At 44.6% G+C, this 25,531-nt stretch overlaps 1 protein-coding gene across 7 annotated transcripts in view; it reads left to right on the top strand.

The window, feature by feature from the left end:
- Positions 1-23,433, top strand: part of JCAD (junctional cadherin 5 associated) — a 60,103-nt gene extending 36,670 nt beyond the window's left edge. For 3 of the 7 annotated variants that reach the window (XM_033060720.1, XM_033060702.1, XM_033060712.1), the window contains 2 exons: positions 7,139-7,500; positions 13,988-17,735. In XM_033060720.1, coding sequence (XP_032916611.1) covers positions 7,199-7,500; positions 13,988-17,720 — 4,035 coding nt within the window. In that variant the 5' untranslated portion in view covers positions 7,139-7,198 and the 3' untranslated portion in view covers positions 17,721-17,735. Of the gene's footprint in view, positions 1-7,138; positions 7,501-12,716; positions 12,849-13,987; positions 17,736-21,571 lie in introns of those variants that run through there. The other 4 variants (XM_033060734.2, XM_033060743.1, XM_033060728.1 and 1 more) reach the window with 4 other exon arrangements.
- Positions 23,434-25,531: the final 2,098 nt, after the last annotated feature.

Below are 25,531 nucleotides of genomic sequence, written 5' to 3'. Positions count from 1 at the left end.
ATCCACGTGTGCAGGGTGTAGGACAAGGTTATCACAGTGTTTTAGCAGCCTGACATATTTAAAACTTGTTATCATCTCTTGTTCTCTCACCCTCATTCTTCCACACTTTTCTACCAACTAAACAAGCCCACTTCTTGTACCCTCTTCTCTAGGGGTCATACTTGGGTAAAATTTTTATCATTCCTATGAGTGAGCATCTTGCTTGAGGTAGGACCCAAATGGGATACAGGAGTGAGGGGAGTAAAGAGCCTGATGTGTGATGCTCCTCTTGATACGTCTCCAAGCTTATTCACCTGTGTGTACTGAGCCCTGCACTGCTCTTAATATGAAACCATAGAACTGTTGAACTTGGGAAAGGTCTCTAAGATCATTGAGTCAAATGATGTCTTCCCTCTTTGTAATTCTAGCCCCAGAGACTCTTTTACAGTACTGCTCCATTTTGTTTTGTGTGACATCCTTCTTCTTCAACATGTTTTTTTACACCTGCCTGTATTGAATCTCAGTCATTAATTTCAGATTTTGTCTTTGATTTATTAAAATTTTAATCTAATTTTAATCCCTGAAAATGCTCATAGCATTCCCTAGAGATTTGTAATTCTAATCTTCCTCCTAATTTACAAGTCATTAATGGAAATACTGAATAGAACAAGACCCCAGGCACAGCCCTTATGTATCTTTTCAGGTTGACATTGGACTTGCTACTGTTCCTTGAGTACAGATTTGAAGCATTTGTATGCCTGCCCACAGTAAATTATACCTCAATTGTATTCACCTGGTTTGCATATAAGACTATCACATGCATCCATCAAAGCTTTCCTCATTCCAGTGTGTGACTTCTACTGTTTTTTCCTCCCTAGTCACTACGCTCCCAGCTCTGTGAAAGAAGAAAATTAAATAGATTAGGCTTAATTTGTTCTTGACAAGTCTGTATTTTCTGTTTTCTCATGACTTTATCATGTGGGAGTGGATGCAGCTGCAGTGCAAGGCAGCAAGCAGGGAGATGGAAACTCTTCTTGGATCACACACTTGCTCCCTCCTGCTCCATGATAAATCAACACTAGTTATAAGTATTTACAAGGGAATTGAATAATAATTTGTCTGATTTGATATCAAAGCAAGGCTGTTTGGTCTATGATACCCCAGATCTGTCTCCTTCCCCCTTTTGTTTGAAGTTAGGTAATATGTTTGCCCTTCACTCATCCTTTGAGAATTTCTAGAAGGTATTTACTCATGGCTTGGAGGCAGCCCTGACTAGATCCTTACTCCTTCCTTACTCCTAGCCTACTCTTAATTAAGCCCCACTGAGATGGATACATCCAACTTGCATTAATGTTTTCCCATCCCTTTCTCCTGTGTATCTTTGCATTAAATAGCTAACATTTGACAGTGAACATTATTGTAGAAGGCTCTTCAAACACATTAATTTTATCTTTCCTGGTGGAGTGCGTGTCTACAGGTCAGTGGATGTGGTGCTGATTGTTTCTGTAGCAGAGGGCATGGCATTGTGGGGTGGCTGCCTGCACAGCACCACTGCAGCCTGCTGGTTATCTGACTTTATTGTCCTGCAAAAGATGAAATTAGCAAGGTAAAAGCCTTGTTTAATGTGCTTTTGATAGACTGTTTTAAATGCACACATGCAAAGCCAGAGTGAGAAGACAGGAGCAATTAAAATGTCCAAAGCTTTAGATATTCTCCTGGGATGTAGCTCAGGGTTATATTTAGATGGAGCAAGTAGCACCATCTAGTATTAAAACAAGCATAAGAACCTGTTTTCCATTGCTCTAGTCTGTCAGGCTTTTATCACTTGATCTGAGACTTTCAGGTTGTGTCTCTCTCTCAGGCTAGGTTTATTTTAATAGTGTCAGCTAAACCAATTCAACCATTTCCAAGAAAAACTAGGGGGGAGGAGAGAAAGAATGCTGTTTTGCCCACATTAGAAAGGGGAAAGAAAATAAATCCTGCAGCTTTTTGATTGAGAGCTGCAGTGCCATCATGTTCAGGAACAGGATCGATGGTGACAAGGCTTGGGGACATCTGTGCTTGTTCTTGGCAGACTCGTCTCTGTTTTGAGTTATTCTGTTTTCTGAAGACTTTTGTCTCAATCCATCAGCACACCCCAGCCTCTGGTGCTGAGCAGCCCACTGGTGACCCAGCCTGTGCTCATTCCCTCCGTGCTCCAAGGGATGTGCCAGCAGATCATGCCTGTGTAGTCCTGGCCCAGGGCTGTCCTGCTGGGTGGGATAATCCCTGTAATGACAGCTCCTGCTTTCTCCAGGTATAGGTGAGATGGGGTCTGAAGTCTGGGAGCAGAGAGTGGGCACAGAGGTGCTTCTGCTGGAAGTGTAGGCAGAGAGTAGGCGTTCATCAGGAGGGGAAGGAAGAAACTGGGGTGATGGATGCCAACTGAGGAGTGCCCAGCTGAAGCTGTGAGAGGTGCAGGAGGAAGGACAGGGCTGAGTGGGAAGAGTGGCTCAACTCGTGGGACCAGGAGACAGCAGGGCAGAGAAGGGATCCTGGAGGAGAGGGGGAGGACAGCGAGAAGGATTGGTGAGTGTGGAAAGGGGGAAATGAAGGCGCTGGGGTACATGGTGGTGAGGAGTTGACAGGGTGGGGAATATGAGGCTTCCTGGACAAAAGTGTTGGTGTTGGATTAGATGGACAGAGGGATGGAGGAAAGCACAGTACATAAAGAACTGCAACCAGCTTTTTTGGCTCATCCCATATCTTCATTATGTGGACAGCTATTTGCCACACTTAGGTTAATGTGCAGAGGCGCTAGATTCTTGCAGCAGCTGCTTTGAATGTACCTAGTTCACTTTTAAAACTGAGTCCTTCAAAAAATCAGGTTGTAAGCATTTCAGACTGGGTGCCTAGAGTGGAGAGGATTGTTTTCACTTTAGTCTGTCTGCATAAATATTCTGTCTGGCACATGTCTGATATGAAATGGGAATAATGTCACACAGACGTGAGTGAAGATAAGCTAGTTTAATGTGTGACCCATCTAGATAATATGCTTTGTGATTCAGATGCCTGTTAGTAGCTCTATCTTCAGAGCAGTGTTTGAATAGCTGCTGTAGAGACAGCCCAGGAAGAACTACCATCACCTAGCCTGCACACCAATCAAGGCCAGAGTCCTGCAGAATTCAGTAGCCTCAAGTCATGTAATTAGAAACTGCAGCAAATTGTGTGTCCATGCAGGGTGCCTTGATTTTGGCAATTCTTGATGTTGTGTGCTTCATTTTGCAGTATGAATCATGTTCCTTTGATGTTTTCTTTTCTTGAAAGTTGTACAAAATCATTTACATTATTGTTATAAATAGTTCTGCAGAGGTGGGCAGGGCAAATCATGCTCAAGAAGGACTTCAGGAGTTGTATTCAGCCAGCTAAAGGGTTACCACCTTTCCCTGCATTTCAAGTAGTGGAGGGTAGCAGAGATGTTACAGAGGGCAGCCAGGACCAAATCTTCTGTCATTTCTGGTCTCCTACCCAGTATGAGCTGCTGTGCCAGGGCACTCTCTGGAGCCTGGGCTAAAGGAAGGAGCCTGCCAAGGGGCAGCCCAGAGCACCATGAAGGGAGCATTCAATGCCATGCAAGTCATTTCAGAGCATGGAGGTGAGACCTGCTTCTGCCACTGCTGCAAGTGCTGGCCTTCATCACCACTGGTACTGGTCATCATACAGATGGTGGTGGTACCCCCCGAAGTGACAAGGCTTGGGAACCCCTGCCACTGAAAAAAACTATAGACAAAGGCAGATCATAAATAGAAAACAATGTGTTTCCCCCACTGAGAATGAGTTCCAGAAGCAGCTCAGAGGAAGCTAGCACCAAATTTCTCCAGAGTGTTTTTCAGGAGAGCTTTGAGCTTTTCTCAGGCCGGAGGTGAGATCCGTGCTCGTGGACGGAGCACCCCAAGCTGAGGTGCTCTGATGACGTTTCCATCTGGTGATCCCATTGTGTCCCGCTTGCCCAGGCTGTGGGTCTCCATTGTGTCTGTCTACATGGGGGCTGATGCTGATTTCCGCTGTTCACGCTTGTTTCTTTGCATCTGACAGTGCTGTTGAGAAGTTTCCAGAGAAAAGCTTGGCCCCTGTTTCCAACGTAGCGCAGAGTTGTACCGGCTGCTGGGGAAAAGTCGGAAACACTGGCAAGATAGCAGGCATCCTCAGGAAGCAAACCCTATCAGAAAGCACTGATGTCATTGGCAAACAAAACAAATGAGCACTGAAAAAACAAACTGTTTTGCAGCACTGTTGATCTTCCCTCAAATTAGAAGCTCTGCACAGCCTTTACTCTGCGGTCCGGTCTGACAGATTATTTACGTGGCAGTGCTGTAGCAATGGTTTTGTTACTCCTGCCAATCCAATTCCTTTGATTTTATTTATTTATTTTTATTAGGTTTATTTATCTAAGGGAGGGTGGGATGAGTGTCCCAGAACTCTAGCCAGATTTAGAAAGCTGGCCAGCATCCTTGCAGATGATGGGTGCTGACATGGTTGATGTCCTGCAAGCTTTGATCAGGCAGGACTTCCAGCTTCCCTGTCCCTGCTCAGGTACAGTGCAGGAGATGCTACTTGCCCATGACCTCTGCACAGCCCTTTGAGACTGTGTTCTGACAATGTTCTGACTAGTGGCCACCTGCCACCACTACTGCTGGCTCCTTGGAGCTTGTACCGCAAACATGGAGCAGGATTCTCACCTTGGTTGTTCCCATGCTGAGTTGTGATGGGCATAGTGATAGCATCCTTCTCCAGATGGGCCTCCCACCACACATAACACCAGGGGATTTCCCCTTCTACACATGGTGAGTTTGCAGAGCAGGAAGAGACAGTCATACCAGTTCCTCATGGCACACTTTCACTTGTTGCTCCTCACCACTGGTGCCAAAAGAAGGATCAGAGTAAACCCCATGGGCTGGAGGTTTCTCGCCCACACACCTATGCCTCTCTGATGCCATCAGAGGGTGGCAGGGAAGGGGTTAAACTCTTTTCCAAGCCAGCCTGATAATAGCAGGAAAAGCACATTTCTTCCTTGCACCTGTGAGCGCTTCAATGGGCTTTCTGCTGTTTATGGTAGTCACATTGGATCTTCCTCCTGTTAGAGCTGAGCAGTTCTAGCAGCCAGCTGTTCCCTTTGCTCTGCTCATACCTGACTCCTTGCACGGTCTGGGCAGGGGGTGGATGGAAAATCAGCTTTTTAGGTCAGCATTCAAAAATAACCCACAAAGGCTTCCCTTCCTTCCATGAGGGAAGGGTCCCACTCTTCCCTGCTTTCTGCCTGCTTTGTACTTACTGCTAGCTCACCTACTCAGAGCTCTTACTGGAAATTTGGTCTTCTGTTCTGTCAGGGGCTAATATCTTCAGCACAGAGCTTTACTTCTCTGTTTTGAAAGGATGTGCAGTGTTACATGTGTGAAAAGGGAGGAGATTCATTAAGCTCTAGGGACAAACCGGTTTAGATGTTCAGGAGGCTCTCAGGCTGGAAATCCACTTTTGTGGTGTTGCTGGATAAACTGTGGCTCTGCATAAAAATTGTGCCTGTTTTTCTACACTGTGAGCTCTCCTCAGGTGAGTGCTGTGGCTGCTGTGGAGGCAGCTGGAGGGTCCCTGGATGCCTGGATGCTGCACACCAGGCTGGCCCAGAGTAGCTGGCCAGACTGGCTCCACATCTGGAACAGCGTCCTGGAGTCAAGGCGAGACAGAAAATGGATGGGGCACTGGATAGGCAAAAAGTGGCCATAACACAGAGTGCTGCAGCACAGAAACTGATTTATATAGCATGCCACCCCTTCCACTTCTGTGTATATGTAGCCTGAGAGATTTAGTACAAATAAATATACAACAACCATCTCAGTAGTTGCTCCATTTCAAGTAAATCCTTGTGGACAGTAGTGAACAGACTTCTCCCTTTCCTCATGCCCAAGAAGAGCAATAGAGACCAGTGTCTCCTTTTAAGCAGCTGCCAGTGCAGGGCTCAGGATCCTCAGGTGGACTTGCTACTACTAAGGACACACAGTACTCACTAGGTGTGTTAAATGAGCTCTTCATGCAGGAAAAATAATCTTGTGGTTTATATTTTACATAAATCTATTTCTGTGTGTTTTACCTTTTATCCACCACTTAAAAATTTCTTTCTTTTGGTAAAACAGTTCAAACAGGGAGGAATGTATCAGGATGGGTCCATTGTTTTGTACAACCTTCAGAACAGAACAGAACATTACCTTCCACACATTTTAAAATGCTGGAAGAATGGGTGTTCTGTAATTGTCATAGTAAGCTGTGAGAGTGGTATAGACAACAGAGACTGTTTTCAGCCAACTAATTCAGCTTGCTGGATCTTTGCTCTAGTCAGTGCAGAATTGAGGGCTGTCATAAGGGAAGAAAAATCTTGACCATCCTGTGTCTTGCAGATTTTTGAGATGCAGTACACATGGGCATGCATCATGTGTTGTTTCTAGTCATGTTACACAATGGAAGTGTGCTGTAAAAACCTTAGGTTTTGTGTTATTCTAGCTGAGGATTGTAGCAGGCTAATGCAGGGAGAAGAGAAAATAATCTGTAAAATTACTGTGTAGCTGAGGTATTGCATGATATTACCTGGGTTTCTCATGTGGTTGCATAATTTGTTTTTGTTCTTATGCATATTTTGCCCTTGTTCATGTGAACATTTTTTTAATTGGAATATGCAGAGCTGTAGGGAGAGGCTTATTGCTCTGTAATCCACCCCCTCCTCCTGCAGCAACTTAAAACATAATATGGAGCACATCTTTCCATGACTGAAGAAAAATAGTTTTCTAAGGAAATGCCTACTCAAGTTGTGGGCTTACCTCCAGTGCAAAGTTTTTGAGATTACATTAGTGAAATCTGAAAGCTGCAATCACAAGTGAAATTCTTGAGTGAAAGGGACTGAGTCAGCAGCAGTAGCACAGCATCTGCTGCTTGGCTGAGTGCAGAGGTGTATTGTCTAGGGAAGGACACCACATGATTCATCTGCATATACTTTGCTTCATCTGTTTTATTAAGAGGGTGAAAAACTGAGTACAGGAGATGAGACTTTTAGCTTCAGTAGCTTACTGGCTGATCAAAGGTATCTTTCCTTGTCTAAAGTGGCCTTCTGCTTGGTTTTGGTTGTGTTTTGTAGTGATGGGTCCAGCTGGAAAGAGCTTTCTGATGGCACAGCTGTGAGTGAAACCAGCACAACATGTTCAGTGTCGAAGACCTCCTGATTTCTCATGGATACAAATTGTCAAAAAATCCCCCTGTTTCATATGAGAACAGGTATGATGGATACCGGCATGAAATCACAGGGAACAGATCTGCTCAGAGAACAGCACTGAACGGGATTGAAGCAGAATCCAGAGCTGGGGCCTACAGCAAGAAACCTCTGGTGAAAACCAGCTCGAGCAGCACTGAAAGCAGCCACGGGAGCCAAGGGAGGCAAGCAGGTCCTGGTTACCACCATGACCTTCAGGGTTTGTCCACTTTTCATACTTCAGAAGGGGGGTAAGTTTCAGCATCATGCCATGGCTTTGCTTTCTCTTTCTTTTGGTCTTGACAGATAACTAATCATGACTCTAACCCTTAACATCATCTTCCTGTGATCCTTTCCTGCTCCCATCCTAGTAACGTTTCCGTTCACTGGATGTGCACATCCAGTGGCACATTCATTCACCTTCTGCTAGAGAAAGGCCTTGGGGAGTGCTGGGATAATGGGAAGTGGCTGAGTGTGGGAAAATGTGTTTTACTAATGTGGTCTGTATGAAAAAGGCCTTTCTGATGGACTTAGGAAAGCTTAGTTCTAGCACAGGGGAGAAAAGGGGCACAAAGGTCTTCCTTTTCTTCAGTTTTAAAACTGCACCCAACTTCTTCTGCCACTTACACACCCAGGTTTTACTGCAGATTTAGCCACATGCAGCTCTTGGTGGGTGTTCCTACACACATTGAGGATTTGCTTGTTCTCCTAAGGCTGCTCTTTTGGAGTAAGCATGAGAAGGTGCCCGTGCACTTCACAGCTGCAAGCCGTGGAAGCTCTTGCTGTCTCTGTAAGCCGTGCCTGTACAGCCACGCTCGCTCGCGGCCGGGTACGTGCGCAGCGGGGCCGGGGCCGGCCGGGCAGGAAGAGCTGTGTGTACACAGCCACGCTCAGCCATTGTTCTGTGCTATTTGAGTGCTGCACATGAACAAAGGAAAGGGGCTCGAGCAGGACTGGAAGCCAGCCCAGGTATGACGATGGTTTACAAGGAAAAGCCCCTTCCTCCCGCCGAGTGGGCTTGAAACTGAAAGCAGGGCAAAACAGTCGCCTTGGGAGCTTGTCCTCTTACAAAGACCTTCAGTAGCATGTGGCAAAGCCATGTGTCCCCTTACTCCTGGGCTCGTCTGCTCTTTCCCTTCACATCTTTTCCCCTTGCAAGTGTCTGCCTGGAGCAGGAATGGCTGCTGGTTGCCAGTTAGGATAATGGGCAGGAATAGATGTGAGCCCTCTAAAGCAGTCACAGGACAGCAAGTCCTGGTAGAAGGTCTCCAGGTGGAACTGTTCATTCTAGAGAAGAAAGGACAGAACACAGATGTAAAGGTAATTGAGAGGATCCTTTCTGGTGTGTTTTGGATGAAGTAAACTGGACAACGAAGCAAGGAAAGGTACTGAAAAAGAATGAAGGGGGAAAAGGTTTTGAAGCAGGGGAAGAGAGCATGCAGTGATGCTGAGGAAGCTGGTGCTGAGTTAACTGTGTGGAGAAATAGAAATATTGTGGAGAAGATCTGGCTGTGTAAGGCTGGAGTGCTTGGGCCAGTGACAGGTGGGCTGTGGTGAACTCACCCAGACATTTTGAAATCAGCTTCTGGTTCCCAGGCTGGGAAAGTACTGCACACTGCAGAGACCTGGGGACAGTCTGAGCCCAAAGAGGAGATGATCATCCAGCAAGATACTCCCTGGGCATCACGGGCTGCCTGCCACCATTACCTGGTGCTGCTTTCCCAGTCAGCACAGAGCAGGAGAGGGCCTGAACAGGCCATGTGTCCTTCACAGATGGTCACAGCTCCACAGCAACTCAGAGCATGGCTTAGGCTCCTTGTCCAGGGAATTATCTACGCCATACTCTTGTTTACACCACTGATGTAGAAGAACTGATCACTTCACCATGGAAGTGAGTGATGTTGCCAGCCTCGTGGCTGCCTGTGCAGGGAGGTTTGCAGGGCTTGTGGTGTTTTGTGATGGCAGGGGATGAGACTGTGGTCTCTGCTTATTAAGGCTGTTCTGCTAATCAAACTTTGCTGAGGAGGGTAGAGACTTCATAGCCACTGCTCCTGCTGCTTGTGAGGGGAGAGCGATGCCCTGGTGGAATGGGGAAGTGTTGTTTGGCTCCATCCTGTTGTTCTTCAGGCAAAGTGTGAGGGAGCAGATGGTGGGAGGGCTGTCCTGGCTGTCCTTGCTTAACTGAGCATTTGGAGGCCACACAGTAAAGGTTTGGAAGAGGAGACAAGTCAAAGAAAATGGGAAAGCTGATCCTATGGGCATAGATGAGAGTTCTCTTTCATAAGAGAACTCCCTCCTGATTCTAACTAGAGAGAAGAGGCATTTTGCTTAGTTGTTTGTGTGGGTGGAACTGTGTTAGTAGCTAGCAAATTTAGCAATAAATAGATACTATGCTTAATGAGATCACCTGCTGGAACAATTAGAAAAGTATACTGGTGTTTTCCAATGCTGGGTCCCAGAAGAGTGTATGTGAAGATAGGATCTCAAAATAGAACAGAAGCTGCCAGAGTCCAGAACAGTCCTCTGAAAATTTTTCCACCTTGCTGACTTTCTTAACAGTGCTTTTTGTGGGGCACAAAGTTGGCAGCAGTGCCTGCAGCTCATGCAGGATGAGCTACTGAGTGCCCAACACCTTCGACTTGCATGCTGGCAATGGGGACAGACATTCCCTACACAGCCCTGCAGTGGCCTAATTCTGCAGGGGTTGGACTTCGATACCTTTGCCACACTCCTTCGCTTTTGGCCCCATTATCTGCATCATGTGAGGTCATGCTGGTCCAGCGTCACCCTAGGGGAAATGGGCAGCTTCAGCCCATGACTCTGAGCAAGATAGATCAGTGAAATGTGGTCATGCAGCCAGCGGAGGGTAGACTTATGGCCTCATTTCTTGTAAAGGCCTAAAATTCACAGGAAGATAGAAATAGTTTTGGGGGTTTAAAACCATTTTAATTAAATTAGCTTTATATAGAATCAATTCAAAGCACTTTATGAGAGCACATGTGATAGTCATTAGAAGGAGGCCTGTTAGAAAAGAGTTCATAATGTTAAAATCCACCTCCTTGATCCCTTGGGACCACTCTGCCCCTGGAACTTCAACCTTCACAGTTGGTCCCATGGTACTGTTCCATCCTTGACTCCATCCTTCTCTCAGCTGTCGGGCACTTGTGTCCAGGTGTGCATTTCTTTGTGCATCAGCACCAGCACATTGTGGAGAGACACAGAATTGGGTAGTGGCATAGTCAGAGACGAGCGGCTGCAAAGAGGAGCTGTGAAGTCTTCTCTTTGGTGCCATGGACACAAAAGACTGCACCATGACTGGTACTCATCATTCAGAGATCAAGCATTGCTGAGGCTGCAGTGGAGCATTTTAAACTTGGAGTGGCTCCTGGAAGTTTCCCCTTCCACCACTTTATTGACTGCAAGAGCCAGAAGTGCCCCATGTCCTGGAAGGAGGCACACTGCTGCAGCTGTGTCCACGAGCAGCGTGGTTGTGCTGTGCTGCCCCACTGCCTCCTGCCTGCTGTGCCTGCATGCAGGGGTGCAGGAGCTGCCCCCCATCAGTGAGAGCAGAGGAGACTGCAGGATGGAGCTCTGCTGGTGGGTCCTTGGAGCATCCTCTTCCCACTGCACAGTGCAGTGTCCTCTTCAGAAGTTTATAGGGTCTCTGATAGAAGCTGGCAGTATAACCACATCTAGTGCCTTAGCCAGGACTTCGAGAGACAGATACTGTCTGTCCTATGAGTAGGTCTTAGAAAGGATCAGGTTTAAAATACTCTAAATGCCTCCTTTTAAATGTCTTTTTTACACTCTTGTTGCAATGGTGACATACATTGGTTACACAGAGCATTGTATCATGTTCTGAAGTTCATTACTGGTATTAACATTTAACAATAAATAAAATCTTTTAAACAGCTTTTAGTAAATGGACGGACTCTGTTGAGAAGGATTTTGGGTTACTTTGTAGGATTTTTTAAATGGTGAATTAAGCTTTGCAACATCACTGGAAATTTAAAACTCAGAATTTTTAGGTGCTTTTCTAAGACATGCAACCACTTAAGCAGGAATCATCTCAAAGAAGTCTGATGGCCTGTGCTGCTGAGCAAGATGTCAAACTAAATAATTGTAATAGTCTCTTCTGATCTTGCAATATACGAATGTACTTCCTGCAATTTCTGTGCATCCTTTTACAATGATGGATAGAATCAATCAGAAAGAGCAACCTGTCCATTTCCTCCTCACTCTTGCTGGACCCTGTTTCTCACATCATTTTGTAAACACAGATACAAATGGTGCCACAGCAGTATGGGGATGAGATGAAGAGGTAGAAGACAGTGTTTGTTCAACTGTATGTTTCTACATGGAAGTGTTGGCTGTTACTACAGTCAGATTCTGATATAAGACATGTCCTGTTATATTTCATTGATTAATGAAGACTCTGTTCCTTCTTGGGCTCAGCAATCAAACTGTATTTCATGCTTCAGAGGCAGAACATTTTGTTCAGAAGTTCAATCTTAATCCAATTGTATTAATATGAACAAGATGCTCCTTATTCCAGTCTGGTTTTTAAACTTTTAGACTCATAGGATGAAGGTAATATACATGAAGTAGAATTGCTGTGGATCTTGATGGCTTAATTTTCATTCTGAATTTTGACTTGTATTATGTCTTCACAAACTCGTATTTAAACAGATCATTGTTTTTAGTAAAAAAGAGCCCGATGACAGTGTTTATATACCTTGGGGTAAAGGGAAGAGGAAGAAATTCTTGGGTTCTATCTACATACTTGTCCTATTTCTGTCAATTTTGATTTTTCTTTCCAGTCTTATGCTGGTGGCAGCCACATAGTGTAAAGGCAGTTATATTGTTGGACACCTTAGGTACAAGAATAGCAGAATGCAACTCAAGTAGAAAATTAATTATTTATATAGAAGGGTACCAATTTTGTTCTGCAGGAATGTATAAAACAGTTTACAGTCTGTTCAGAACAGACAGAGAACCTATTCTGTTCATGTAAATCTGTGTTCTGAATTTCTAATCTGCAATGTCTAATGTCTTTCATATTTCACTAATATATTCTTTTATTTAAGAATTTTATACTTCTTTTGAAGTATTTTACATTTTAAATATTGGTTCCATCTTATTCAGAACTGTGTTGATGCATCACCATTGTTGTGACATGTGTCATTTAATCCAAAGCACCCTGAAGAAATTTTTTCTCTCAGAAAAATGAACAAGAATCAATTCTGGAACTGACATGTTTAATTTCAGCACTTTTACCAGGATGCAAATCATGTTTCTTACAGACTATATCTTATGAAATCTTATGATATAGACATCTACCTGTTCCCCCTACCTCTGCTTCTTGGAATACTATTGTACTTGAGTTCTGCAATAGTCTCCTTGACATCTACAGATTTTGATTTAGAAGGATACAGAAGTAATTCAAGATAGTTCCTTCTGGTTTTAGAATGGCATCTTAGAATCAGAGGCTGCTCTGGGTTGGAAGAGACCTTCAAGATCTTCTAGTTCCAAGTACCCTGCTGTGAGCAGGGAATTTTCTAATGTCCATCAAGGACAGCTGTGCATGTTTGCACAGCAGGTAACTGTGTGCATTTGTCTCTCTTTCTAACATCTTTGCATAGCTAACAACATGTCAGAAGAGCTTCTGTCCCTTCCTTTGCCCATGTTAATTGACTAACTTTTAAATCCTCTCATTACAGTTGTCATCTGGTTGCAAATAGATTACAGTAATTTCACGGTTATAAGCCGCACCATTTTGACTAAAATGTTGGTCCGAACCTGGAAGCGCGGCTTATAATCAGGCGCGGCTTATATGTTGACAAAGAATGAAAAGTTGGTTTTTTAATTTGGAGGACAGTCTGCTGAGAAAGGCAGGAGCTTCTCTTTGAAATGGAGAATGTAAACCCCTTCCTTCCAAATTATCATAATTTTGAAATCAAGGGGCTTTCAGGCAAAGATATGGGAATTAGGAATAACAGTTCTTTACTAGGGAAATTAAAATAGAAATACAGTACTACAAAGAAGCAAACTCCAAACCCTGACAAAGTCAGAGTACAACCTGACACCCCATCAGCCAGGGTGTTGGTAGCAGTCCCATTAAATGGTGGCTGCATCCTCCTGCAGTGACAGATGTGATTCAGTTGAAGCAGTGCTCCTGCGGAAGGTGCAGTTTCCCTCCGGAGGTCCAGTGGTGATGTGGAGAAATCCAGTTTTCCTCTGGAGTCCAGTGGAGAAAGGGGCTCCCTTAGTGTCCCAAAACCTCTGTTTTTATTTTGGTAAGAAATGTTGGGCTCTTCCCCCTGGCTGGAGCAACTTCCAATGGGATGAAGTAATTTTATCAGCCACACAGTGGGACACAATGGGCCATTAGCAGAAAATGACTCACTGGAGGAAGGATGGGTTGTGAAAAGATAAAGAACAATGCCCTGCCTGGTTTCAATGGATGGCCCATTAGCAGAATATCTCCCGTGGAGATAAGGATCACTGCCCCCACCCTCAACAGATGGTGATAGAATAGATATCTTTTATCACACTCTGTATTGTAACCCAAGACAGTTGCTGACACCTGGACGAGCAGCTTATAATCAGGTGTGGTTTATAATCGTGAAATTAAAGCCCCATTGGCATAACTCATCATTTGACCTCCTAATGACCTTACCCATGGTAGAAAGAACAGGCACCTGTACACACTGCTTCTGACACTGCTTTCTTTTCCAGGGTTTATGACAGGCCTCATTTAGCATGGTCTCCCCAGCCCAAGACTGATAAAGATCTTGCCTACTGGAGAAGACGAGGACAGGACTTCAGTGTGCTGCTGGGCTATTCCCAGAAGGGCAGTGTGGAGATGAAAGGCCTGGCTGCATCCCCAGGGGCACCCCGGCACCCCAAGGAGAGTCAGCTGAAGGTGGGGACAGGTGCAGGGTATGTCAGAAGAAGCGGCTTGCAGGAGAGCTGTGAAGTGCCCAGCGACTGCAAATGGCGAAGTCTGGAAGTAGAAAGCTGGAACCAGCCAAAAAAGGTTGGAAGGCAAATGTCTGAGGGTGACAGGGAGAAGCTGCTTCAAGAGCTGTATTCGCTGACCCTGGGAGACAATGTACTCAGCACCCACAGCAGGGGGAAATCGCAGTCACTGCCAAGGGTCCTTTCACCTGAGAGCATGAGGTGTGTGGAAATGCCCTCCCTGACCAACAGTAACAACTCGCTCAGCGTCACTAAAACCCCCTCCTATCCTCCCAACAGATTGAGTGTGGAACCAGCCAAGCACCATGGAACAGGAGGCCATGTCCTTCCCCTGGTGAAGCCCAAGTATGGGAGACCTCTCAAACCCCCATCCTATGAACTGCAGCGGCAGAGCAGGGCACCTGCAGAAACCGTGGGTTTCCAGGACCACTACCAGAAGGAAGAACCTATCTCCTACTTAGCCAAAGTCAGTGAGCCAAGGCAAGATTCTGGCATTCCAGACTCTGGTTTGGAGCCCCCAGTGTACGTACCTCCTCCTTCTTACAAATCCCCACCTCACCAACACGTGACCCCACATTCCCCCAGTGAAGTGCCTAACACCAACACGTGCGCCAGCAGTGATCCACAGGGTCCTGCAGAGCGGGTTGTCCCCTGCCAACGACCAGCCATGAATACTTTTGAAGTGGGGGGTGACCCTTGCAAAGACAACCATTTTCCTCATGGGAAGCAAAGCCATGCAAGGCGCCCTGCTGACCACCTGCGTTCTGTTCAGTATATTCCCTTTGATGATCCTCGGATACGACATATTAAAATTGCACCACTGGAAGGTCTGCAGGGAAACTCTAACCACACTGAAAATGCACGTAGTCCCAATTCTGGTGCTTTGCAAGAAAGAAATCTTGAAGTACAGTACAACAGTGCCTTTGTGGATGCATCAAACTTGTCTAGTTCTGGAAAGGGAGAAAGAACTTCCGACAGCTCCACCCATAGCAACAGATGGTTGGCACCATCCATCCGAGATCAGGAAAATTGTGCCTTGATGGACCAAAGAGACAATTGTAGTGCAACTAATCACAGCCCCCGCAATGAAGCCAGCACAGAGTACACGAAAGGCAAACTTTCTGTAAGAAATTCACATATGGACAGCACCTGTGAGACTGTTACAAAAGTGAAAAAGTTTGAACCTGGAACTGGGATGCAGAGCAAAAAGAGTTCAAAGAAAAAAATGAATGAAACTATATTTTGTTTGGTCTCCATCCCAGTTAAATCAGAATCCAATCTGCCAGATACTGATAGGAACAACAACATAACTCAGAGCCCTGATAAGAATAGGTTTGATAACAATGGGGCTTTGCAAGAACAAAGTCTCTTAAGTATGTCTTCAACAGACTTGGAGTTACAAGCGCTTACAGGAAGCATGACCAATAAAAATGAGTTACAAAAACAAGAGCTGTGGAGACCAGAAGAGTTCAAACAAATGAATGACCTCAGATTTATTCAGCCTACAAAACACAGAGAGCTCAAATATTCTGGCTCCTGGCCAGGTGATCAGTACAAAGACCAGCAGACACAGACCAGTTTCTCTGAAGAACCTGAGAGCCCACAATTTTTCCATGGTACAAAGCCTGGGAAGCCTGATAGTAGCAAACCGCTATCTCCAGAACTCCCGGGATGTACAACATCCGTGATGGGGGCGAAACAGACAGGGTCTCCTTCTGATGAGAGAGGCTGCAGACAGAGCACCTACAGTATGAAGGGCCAGACACACCTCAGCCAGTCTAGCAACAGTGCATTTTCCAGGACTGCCACCTCAGTCCTTCAGTCTCCCTCCCCAAAAGCCCACCAGAGCCAGCCTGTGCCTGTCCAAGAGAGGGAAAATGGCCTTTTTTCCAAGGGAGATGTAGTTAAGGGAGAACCAGGTGCTCCCTGCAACAGTAAAGAGCCATTTGGGCAGTTCCTGTTGAAACCTGTAAGTCGCCGTCCCTGGGATGCAATAAGTGAGCTAGAAAGTTTTAACAAGGAGCTGCAAGAGCAGGAGGAGAGCACAAGCAGTGAAGAAGATTTGGAAAGTGCTTCAGCTCCTCTGCAGGCAGGTGCCTTTATGCAGAGGAGGGAGTCCAGAAATGGGAAATCAAGCCAGGAGCCAAAACATGGTGGGAAATCAGAAATGGCTGTGCCAGAGGTGCCTGTATTTAGGTCAGGAAGGGTTAAAAGTAAGTCTGAAAGTTGGAGCATGGGGACAGAGTATGGTGGCGAGCCAAGATGCATTGGCCCTCAAGGCTCCTCAAAGCCAGGAGGGAGCAGTGAAGGAGTCAGACCAGCAGATGTAAGTCTAATAACAGAAATGGGGATGGGGGAAGCCAAGAGCAGAACAAGCAAACAGCCAGTTCATGTGGGCCCTGTCAAAAGGGTTTTGTCCAGTAGCCCAAGTAGTTTATGTCACAGTAATCCTTTCAATAACCCTGTCCTGCAGGAGATGAGTGAAGACCAAAATTACCTAGACTTTGTTAAATTGAGCAAAGGTGCAACTCCCTCAAATGATAGGGTATTAGAGAGAGGTTCACTAACAAAGAGGAACCAAAGGTGCTCTGAGCCAGATTTGAGGTCAGTGGGACTTGATGTGGCCCCAGAACTTGGTGCTAACAACTCTGATCACTCTTCGGATGCAAATGCAGTGGAAATCCCTGTGAATGAGTCATTGCAAGCAAGAGCTGCAAGAATTTTAGGTATAGATATAGCAGTGGAATCTCTCCTTCCAGATGACCATGTTGGGCCCCACCAAGGCACTAACCCTTCAAATGGTGGTCAGGACTTTGAATCAACAACAGGGAGCACAGTAAGTAACAAAGAAGGAAAAAAAGAAGATTCTTATGAAGGCAGACGAAAGTGTGGCTGGACAGAGAGTGCTCTCTTTGTCAGAGCAGGAGGACGATCTTTACACCCTGATGAATGCCAGGCCACTCACCAGGAAGCCAGTGCTAAACCGCTGGTAACTGAACAAGTTCTTGAGCAACCTGTGAGTGCCAGCCAAGGTGAGGACCAAAATGTGGTTTGCAAGTCAGCTGCTTATCAGCATTCAGAAAAGAGAGTGAGGAGCACCTCGAAAGTGATAGAGACACTCCAAGGCAAGCTCACGTCTCCGCCCAGCCGGACTGCCATGGATCGCTTGGTGAGAATGAAAGAAGTTGACTCTGTGTCGCGGATGAGACGTCTGAGCATTAAAAGTGCAGACTCAGGAGAGGAGGTGGAAGAGGAGAAGCTGTCAAAGGTACCAGAGGAGAGAGGAAGCAAACTGGCAAGCTCAGGGGCTGTCTCCAAGCGTGTTATCTCTCTCAGTGAAAATGGATGTTTAGGTGGAATGGACAAGAAGAAGATCGACAGAGATTTTTCTTTAGGTAAGATCCTGTTATGGGACATCCAGATGGGTGCTCATTCCTTATGTAATGGGCATGATCAGTTTGCTTATGCCCACGTAATGCTGCTCAAATAGTAACAGGCTGTAGGTGGTACTATCCTCATCTGGGAGCCACCCACTATGCTCTCCTTGTGGAAAAGATGAGTGTTCTCTGGTCCCATTTTAGGAATAGTTACTGTAAAACTCAGTTGTGATACAGAAATTCATTCACAGAGACTTGAGTGCTCCCTAAGGTCTTATCTCTAAGGTCTAATTGTTTCAGGGAATGGCCAGGCTAAAACACTGGAGTTCAAAGACAGTCACTCTAATGCCAGTGTTTGGGAACATGTGGTGATTTAATCATAGCTGTTCCTTTAATGCCAATTTTTTTCTTTCTCTAATGCTTAAGTAGACACATACTGTATCATAGTTCAGAAGAAACTAAAAATAAAAATCTGATGTTCTTCTGTGAAGCCTCTGGGAAATGGCTGCATATAGGGGCTTGGAAATTCTCTCTCTCTCATGAATATTTTCCAGATCAGATGTTGAGAATAACTGTTAACCCCAGGACAAATGGAAAGTTGACTTTTTCAGTGAACACCTTTTTTCCCCCCTCCTATTTTTGCTGTTTCTGGTCTCTCTAAAACATATAAACTTGTGTAGTCCATATGCATCCCCAAAGTAACATGAACTGTTCCCTCTCTAAAACATTTTTCATTTAGCATTTTGTTGAACAACTGAAAATCAGTTGTTTCTGTAGACCTGTTTAAAGGGATAAATCTGCCAGGCCACCTGCCTAGTCCATTAAATAGGTTGGAGTGAGCAAACATACAGCGTGAACGTTGTTAAATTAGCATTAATCTCCTTCCTTTTTCCATCCTTTCTGTTACAGTTGACACTTTACCTTGAAATCTGCACAGGTTATTCATTTACCTCATTGATATAAATCTACTCACAGTTTTTCAGTAGAGGGGGACTGAAATTAAATGGAGTATAGTTTAAACTGGATTTATGCATTTCCAACTGAAAAGAAATGCTTGTATGAGTTCTGAGTATTGACTCCTACAGCCTTGCAGCATTTTTCTCCGTGTCTTTTTCTGTATCCCACATCTTTGTCTCTTTCTGCTCTGAACTGTATTTCTCCAGACCAGATTTTTCAAACAGGCTGATTCAGCTTTCTTGTACCCATCAGGTCTCGTCTGCCCCACATGCATTTCATATGCTTTCCTCCCTTGGGGTTTCTGCTGGAGTGAAGAAAATAACTGTTGTGGTGACATGACTTCAGGGCTGTATCAAAACAGATTGTGTGCATTTTATTGGAGAGTTATTCTGCAGTAAATTAGGTCTAAATTTATCCCTCTTGCTGACAATGCCAGGCTTGTATTCTGCGGTGTGTTCCCACTACAGCAGCTCCCTCACAGCCATAAAAGCTGTCCCCATGTTTGGATGGCATGAATGTCCCTTCCTGCTGCACTGTCCAGTACTGCAGGGTGACACACATGGACTGGGCAGGTGGCTTCTCCACTGGCCTTTTCCCATCCAAAGAGACCCTGATTTGTTGATGGCCCCAAAAGCTTCAGCTTGCAGAGGGACTATAGATTCATGTTTGTAAAATGGCCTGATGTTGTGTCTTCCTCTGTCTCGCTTCAATTTTCACAATAGCTCATTGGTGCTATTGAAAGCTCAAATGAGAATTAATCCTGGAAAACCATTGTATTTGTTGCTTTCTAAAAGGCCATGTATTTGGAACGAGGTAGGGTGATGTTACTCTTATAATTGCAGGCTGGGCCTGTCACAGAGCTGCAGTCCTTAGCAGAAACAGGCTTTCACATGTATAATGTAGCTTGGCAGACGAACAGTCATCTCAGAGTGAGAGCCTTGCCAAAACTGAGTGCAAGAAGCTCATCTTACTATGCAAATACTGCCATTAGGAGAACATCTCCAAGTGTTCCCAAATGCATTGGATGTCTTTTCTCCTTTGGTGTTTGAAGACATGAGGCTGCTAATCTGGCTTTGTTTCTGTAGAGAGCATTTTGAATGAGCTTAACCAAATGTTGAATAAACATTTCTGTATCAGTGCTAGAGCTCCAGTGTCTGTCCCCCTATAAAGGGTGACCTGGCCTGTCAGTCTGTCACTTCTGTATCCTTGGTTTAGATGCTGAGGGCATGGGTAAGCTGTCAGAGAAATACACTGAGCCATGCAGAGCCATGTCTTGTGGCCTGGTTTTCTCCCTTCCTCCCCACCCCTGTCCTGCCACTCCCTGAAACCATGAGCACCTGAAATTTTGTGGCGAATTCTGTTAATGTGAATGTGTCTGGCCTTAGGAGAATCAGGTTTCTGAAATGCAAATCCATTTTTACTCTTAGGTCAACCTGTCACAGAACCCTTCAGAAACTTACCTTCTAATAGTTTAGATGGCAAAATATTTACAATCAAAAAAATGTTACTGCTTTAGAGGCATCTTCATACACCATCAGTTCATTAAGCTTAAAAATGTGCAGTGTTATCCTAGAGCACACTATTCCTCAAAAACTTTATTCCTGTTGATTTTTGCACCTGTGTAGTGTATGTTTGGAAATACCAGAAAAGGCTTAGCAGAAATCATAGGTGTTGCTGGCACAGACTCTTTGGCTGGACTAGCAGCTTGAAGAGAGTGGGCAAGAGAAGTAATAAAAGATTCTGCACCACAAATCCACCCACTGGGGCCAAATCCAGAAGTCCTTTCTTAGCCAATTCCCCCTTGACATGGGCATGGATTTAGCAGGTGGACACTTGCACACAGGAGCAAAAATTTCCCTGGAGGATTTTCATGCTTTTTATGTTTGAATGAAGACATTCAGCACTAAAGTCCTGAGGATGAACGTTTTACTCCAAAGTGTGATATTTATGTGTGGAACTGTTTTCATGCTCAGCTGTTTGGAGGCGAGCGCTGTGGGAGTGCAGCCCACAGGAGGGACGTTTAAGGTTAGCGCAGATCCTCAGGTTGCGTAAGCAGAAGCAGCACGCGGCAGCACGGCTGCTGTGCCGGTTTGTCCAGGTCCCTCTGCGCCTGCACACTCCTCCCTAGGTAGCCCTGGCTCCTACACACCAGGACCGTGCACCCCAAGGGCAAGTCAGGTGTCTGCATGGTGGCACTGGGCAGGCAGACCTCACACGGCAAAGCTTTTTTGTCGCAATCCTGTCCCAGAGTGACGGGGGTGAAGGAAAAGATTCTGCTCACTTCATGGCCAGCAGTGGGATAAATCCAATTAAAAAATCTGATGGAAGAGTGTTCTCAGGGATTTGGGAAAAGGAAAACCAACCTGTGGTGTGCCCTGTGAGCTGGCAGGAGGGAGGCTGGAAGTGAAGAAGAGTGTTAATAAGCTTGTCCAGTGCTTTAGTGAAAAAGGTTCAAACGTGAGCTGCAATTTTGCGGACTGAAACAAGACAGACTAACCATAGTGATGCAACACAGCTGTGTTTTCCTGTTTTCTGTTGAATTAATCTGAAATGAAGGATTTGCAATCAAATGAAAAGACCCTGATGGCTGCATGGCATAATCACTCCTTCAGCCAGCCTTACACATCCTGCTAGGATGCTTAAAGCATGTACTGATCCTTAGTGTTCAGTACAAGGGGGAGCAAATCTCATGTCTTCTTCCTCTTGTCAAAGTGCCTGAAAACTGGAAGTAATCACTTAGCATTCAGTGTGATCGTTCTTACCTACCCAGGGCTTCCCAAATTCTATCTTCATGCATTTGATCAGAGTTGTTCCTGAATTATACTGGTAAAAATACAGAATTTGGGTCAGGAACATGATATGTATCTTTAATGCAGCAAGTCCATCCATTATCAACCTCTCTTTTTTAAAATAAAAACTAGGGGAAAGATGTGTTGTTTCCACAGCTAGTAATATTGAATAGATTTCACAATACATTATTAATAGTGTTTTCCTGGTTTTTTTCCAGATACATATGACCCCACCAAAGTTGAAAAGGTGTGAGATTAATGAAGAGGAAAAAAGAGAAATTTCTGCTCTACTAAGAATGTTTCACTGATTTTTTTTCTGGGTGCTTTTTGTTTGGTTTTTGTTCTTTAATGTTTGGAAACTGTCTCCATTTGTGATGTTCATGGTGTACTGATAATGCCTTTACCACTGCCACTAGGAATTAGATATTCATGTCTGAAGCTGTTGTGGAGACCACAGAAAAATCTGACTTGGACCCGTGTGGCTTTCTAGTGTTTAACACAATGCCTACCATTCGCAAAGAGTTTTCTTCTGAACTTTATTTCAGTCTTTAGCAAGGGTGATGAGATGCATCAAGTGAGATGTTACATTGGTGTAAATGTAAACGTGGGAAATTAGTGAAATTGTTTTTAAAAGAATGTGAATCTATAAGCTAAACTTCTAAGTATCTACATTCTAAACTTTGTTTAACTTAAGGGATTTTTTTTGCCATAAGTAGAAAGTGCTGCTGCACTGTGTGGGGAAAGGAATGTGAAAGAATGGTAGCAAAGACTGATTGTGAAATAATCTCTGACTTCCAGAGTTTGAATTCACTTGGATTAAATACTTACTTGCCACCTAGAAAGAAGAAAAACAAAACCCAAAAGCTTCTAAAAGATGGAAGACTTTTGTAGTACAGTGTACAGAACATGTAATTATAGTAGCTGGCAACTATGTTTCAAACCAATGCAAAGTATACCACTGGCTGTTTTGCACTCAGTATTACCTATTTTTGTTTTGCTGTTTAGAAATTCTTTATATGAAAGAATAGTAGCTGGTTTAAAATAGCCCATTTTAACAAAGTAACTATATTTCTTGTTACAGAATACTATCTATTTTTCTACGATGTAAACAATTGCTAACAAGTGGCAAGTATAAAGAAGTATTATTATTATTATTATAATTATTATTATATTTTAAGAAGACTTATTCCTCTGAGTGAAGGTGCCCCCAAGCAGATTTCACTTGTATATCTTAATGCACATACCATATTGCCACTTACTCAGTAGTGCTACCTTTTTTTGCTCTGAAAAAAAACCATCTATCTATCTATCTATCTATCTATCTATCTATCTATCTATCTATCTATCTATCTACTACAGGGTTAATTTCTAATTTTTCCCACTCAACCCTTGGAGCCACTTTCTGAAACACACAGAACTCTCCAGGCTGGTGCTGCTGCCATTCCATTCCAGGGGCACGGATTACCAAAAAATGGGTTTGGATCCTTGTCCCAATGTTGCTGAGTGGCTCAGATAAAATACCTGCTTGCTTTCTTATCCTTTGTTCCCTTTTACAGATTATGAGTTTGGATTAGGCCAGTGCACAAAAATAAGCGTAACTGGGCTCTTCCCTGAAGTTACCAGGTGTTGCTGGGGAGAAGTTCAGATGTCTTTTTGATGGCATTTAAATACATGGCTTTAAATATATTTTATCTGCACACACAAATGCATGAATTACAGAATTTATAATAAAGCCTATGCATTCTGCCCTTTGATCCTGAATTAGCCTGCTTAGTATCTGTGGCTTAAAAGCCTTTATGTCCATTCCTGTATGGTTTTTTGTAAGTACCTGTGTACTAACATTCTTCTGATGACTTGTTCATGTACTTCACCAGTCTGTTCCATTGGCCTTTTCTGGGTTTTAGCATAATTTTATTTTTTAAAATCTTGTAATTTCTTGAAATATTTTTTTCCTAAGTCTGTAATTTGGAAAGAACAATCGGGAAAAACACTCATCCTGTGTTTTGGCAGCAAGACTTTCTTGTCTGTAACACATGATTCTGTTACATATGGACTATTTAAAGCTTGCTTGAAAAGAAAATGTGGTGTATAATTTATTTTATTAACTCTTGTGCATGCTGTGTAGCAATACTTGTTGACAAACTGTTCTACCACCCTTACTATATTCACCTCTCTTCATCACCATCTAGGACATCTGGGGACTTGTAAATAGCTACAAAACACTCTTTTCCCCCCTGGTGCCTCTCCACCTGAATCCTGCCCATAAAAAACAGTTCTGAAAGAACTTCGACTCTCATCTTCCCAGTTACCAGTGAAGTTGAAATGCATAGCAATTAATTGGAAGTTTTAATTTAACCTTGTTTGCTGAAGAACTTTGAATTCCTGTTACCTTCTGTTTAGGTCTACATGGAACAAAAGGTTTCTGTGCATGCTATTTTCTTCTGATAGGAATAGGTTAATTGATTCTGCAGTGTGTCTGTTTCATCAGTCATGTCAAGTAATTACTTTTCCAAAGCACATACAAGAACTTAAAAAAAAAAAAAAAAAAAAAGAGGCAACAATATTGCAGGGAAAGTTTTATTGGCCAAAACCGAAAAATTAAAACTTAAGAAGTGGGTAAGCTTTGTTTTGCAGAAGTATGTGACTGAGCAGTGGATGAAGGAGCAGAGTTAGTACTCTTTTAGAAATGGTGTGTACCTCTAACAACACTGGTAGTTTCATTTGAGACTGTGATACAGACAACTGAGAAATCCATAGGATACAGTTTTCTGAACAATTTTGCCTCAGTGTTTCTACAGTGTTGATGCTAATGGTCAGCTACTGGAATGGACTACATGGTACCATAGCTGAACCACCTTTCAGAAACCTTTTGCCACTTTGCAGTCAACAGTGAGCACCTTTTACACCAGATATGGTTAAAACCAGAAAATGGTGACTGCCAGTGCCTGTCTCAATGGGTACATTAAACTGTCCTGGCAAGAGCTGTCACTGGTAATGGCAACAGCGGGAGCTCAGGGCTGAGTGGGTGCAGAGGTGGAGGCTGCAGCAGACTGCTTCCAGTGCCTCGTGCAATGCAAGCACAATGAAAAGTGAGGAATTCTGCCTTTATTTTACAGGGGAAAGCAGAGTTAGAACCTCAGAAATCACGTTTTTAGAACTTGCTCTGTATCCAACTCGTGCTGCTGCTATGCTGTTGTAGCTGGGGAAGGTGAGGTCAGGGGAAGATACTGGTTTCATGGGCATTCTCAGAAATGCATGCAAAAAACCTCCAAACCTCGCTGATTTATACATTTTTAAAAATGTTTAATGGGGACACTCGGGACCTGGATGGCTAAAGAGGACCTGCCAACACCTTCTTACCCTGTTGAAATCCAGAAGGGACAGTCACATCCTGAGGGTCTGGTGCCAGTAAACAGCGGCTGGTGGCAGGAACATAAAAACAAACACGACATTCCAGGCTGCTATCTCCTATCTGAGGAAGAGAAGCCACCCGTGAACTCCGAGGCTGCTGAACGGCCCGAGCCCCGCTGACATACGGGGGGAGCGGGAGCAGGATTGGGAGCGGGACTGGGATCGGGATTGGGAGCGGGACTGGGAGCGGGACTGGGAGCAGGAGCGGGACTGGGAGCGGGAGCGGGATCGGGAGCGGGAGCGGGACTGGGAGCAAGAGCGGGAGCGGGATCGGGACTGGGAGCAGGAGCGGGCGGGCTCCACCCGGGGGAGACGCATCTGGGGAGGGCAGCGCGCTCCCTCCTGCGGTTCTCGAGCGCCAGGAGGAGGTTGGTTTCCCTGAAGAACCGCTGTTTGCGGGCCCCGTGCCATCCTCCTTGCTAGAGTCGTATGGAACTAGTCAAAGGGCGGTCCGAGCAGAGCTCTTGAATGTTTGAAATGCCATCACCACCACAGCTAAAGGAGGGGATGGGAAGGCAAAGGAGGGATATGCCTCTGAATGACTTAAGAGTTCCGGTGACAGAAATGTCCAGGGATACCATACACCTGACCTAGTACCACTCGTCAGATATTAACAAAGGAAGCCTTTCCCAGGCATAAGAAGGGCTGTTGTATTTTATACCACAGGTTTTTCTTTATTGAGAACACCAGCGTCGTGCATCAAAACCATGAAGTTTTCTTGACTCAGCTCCTGATATGGCGAGCAAGTCTTTGTACTGAAACACCCA

The sequence above is a fragment of the Catharus ustulatus genome, chromosome 1 (genome assembly GCF_009819885.2).
Source record: "Catharus ustulatus isolate bCatUst1 chromosome 1, bCatUst1.pri.v2, whole genome shotgun sequence".
NCBI classification, from domain to species: domain Eukaryota; kingdom Metazoa; phylum Chordata; class Aves; order Passeriformes; family Turdidae; genus Catharus; species Catharus ustulatus.
This window is presented reverse-complemented; position numbering and strand designations above follow the sequence as displayed.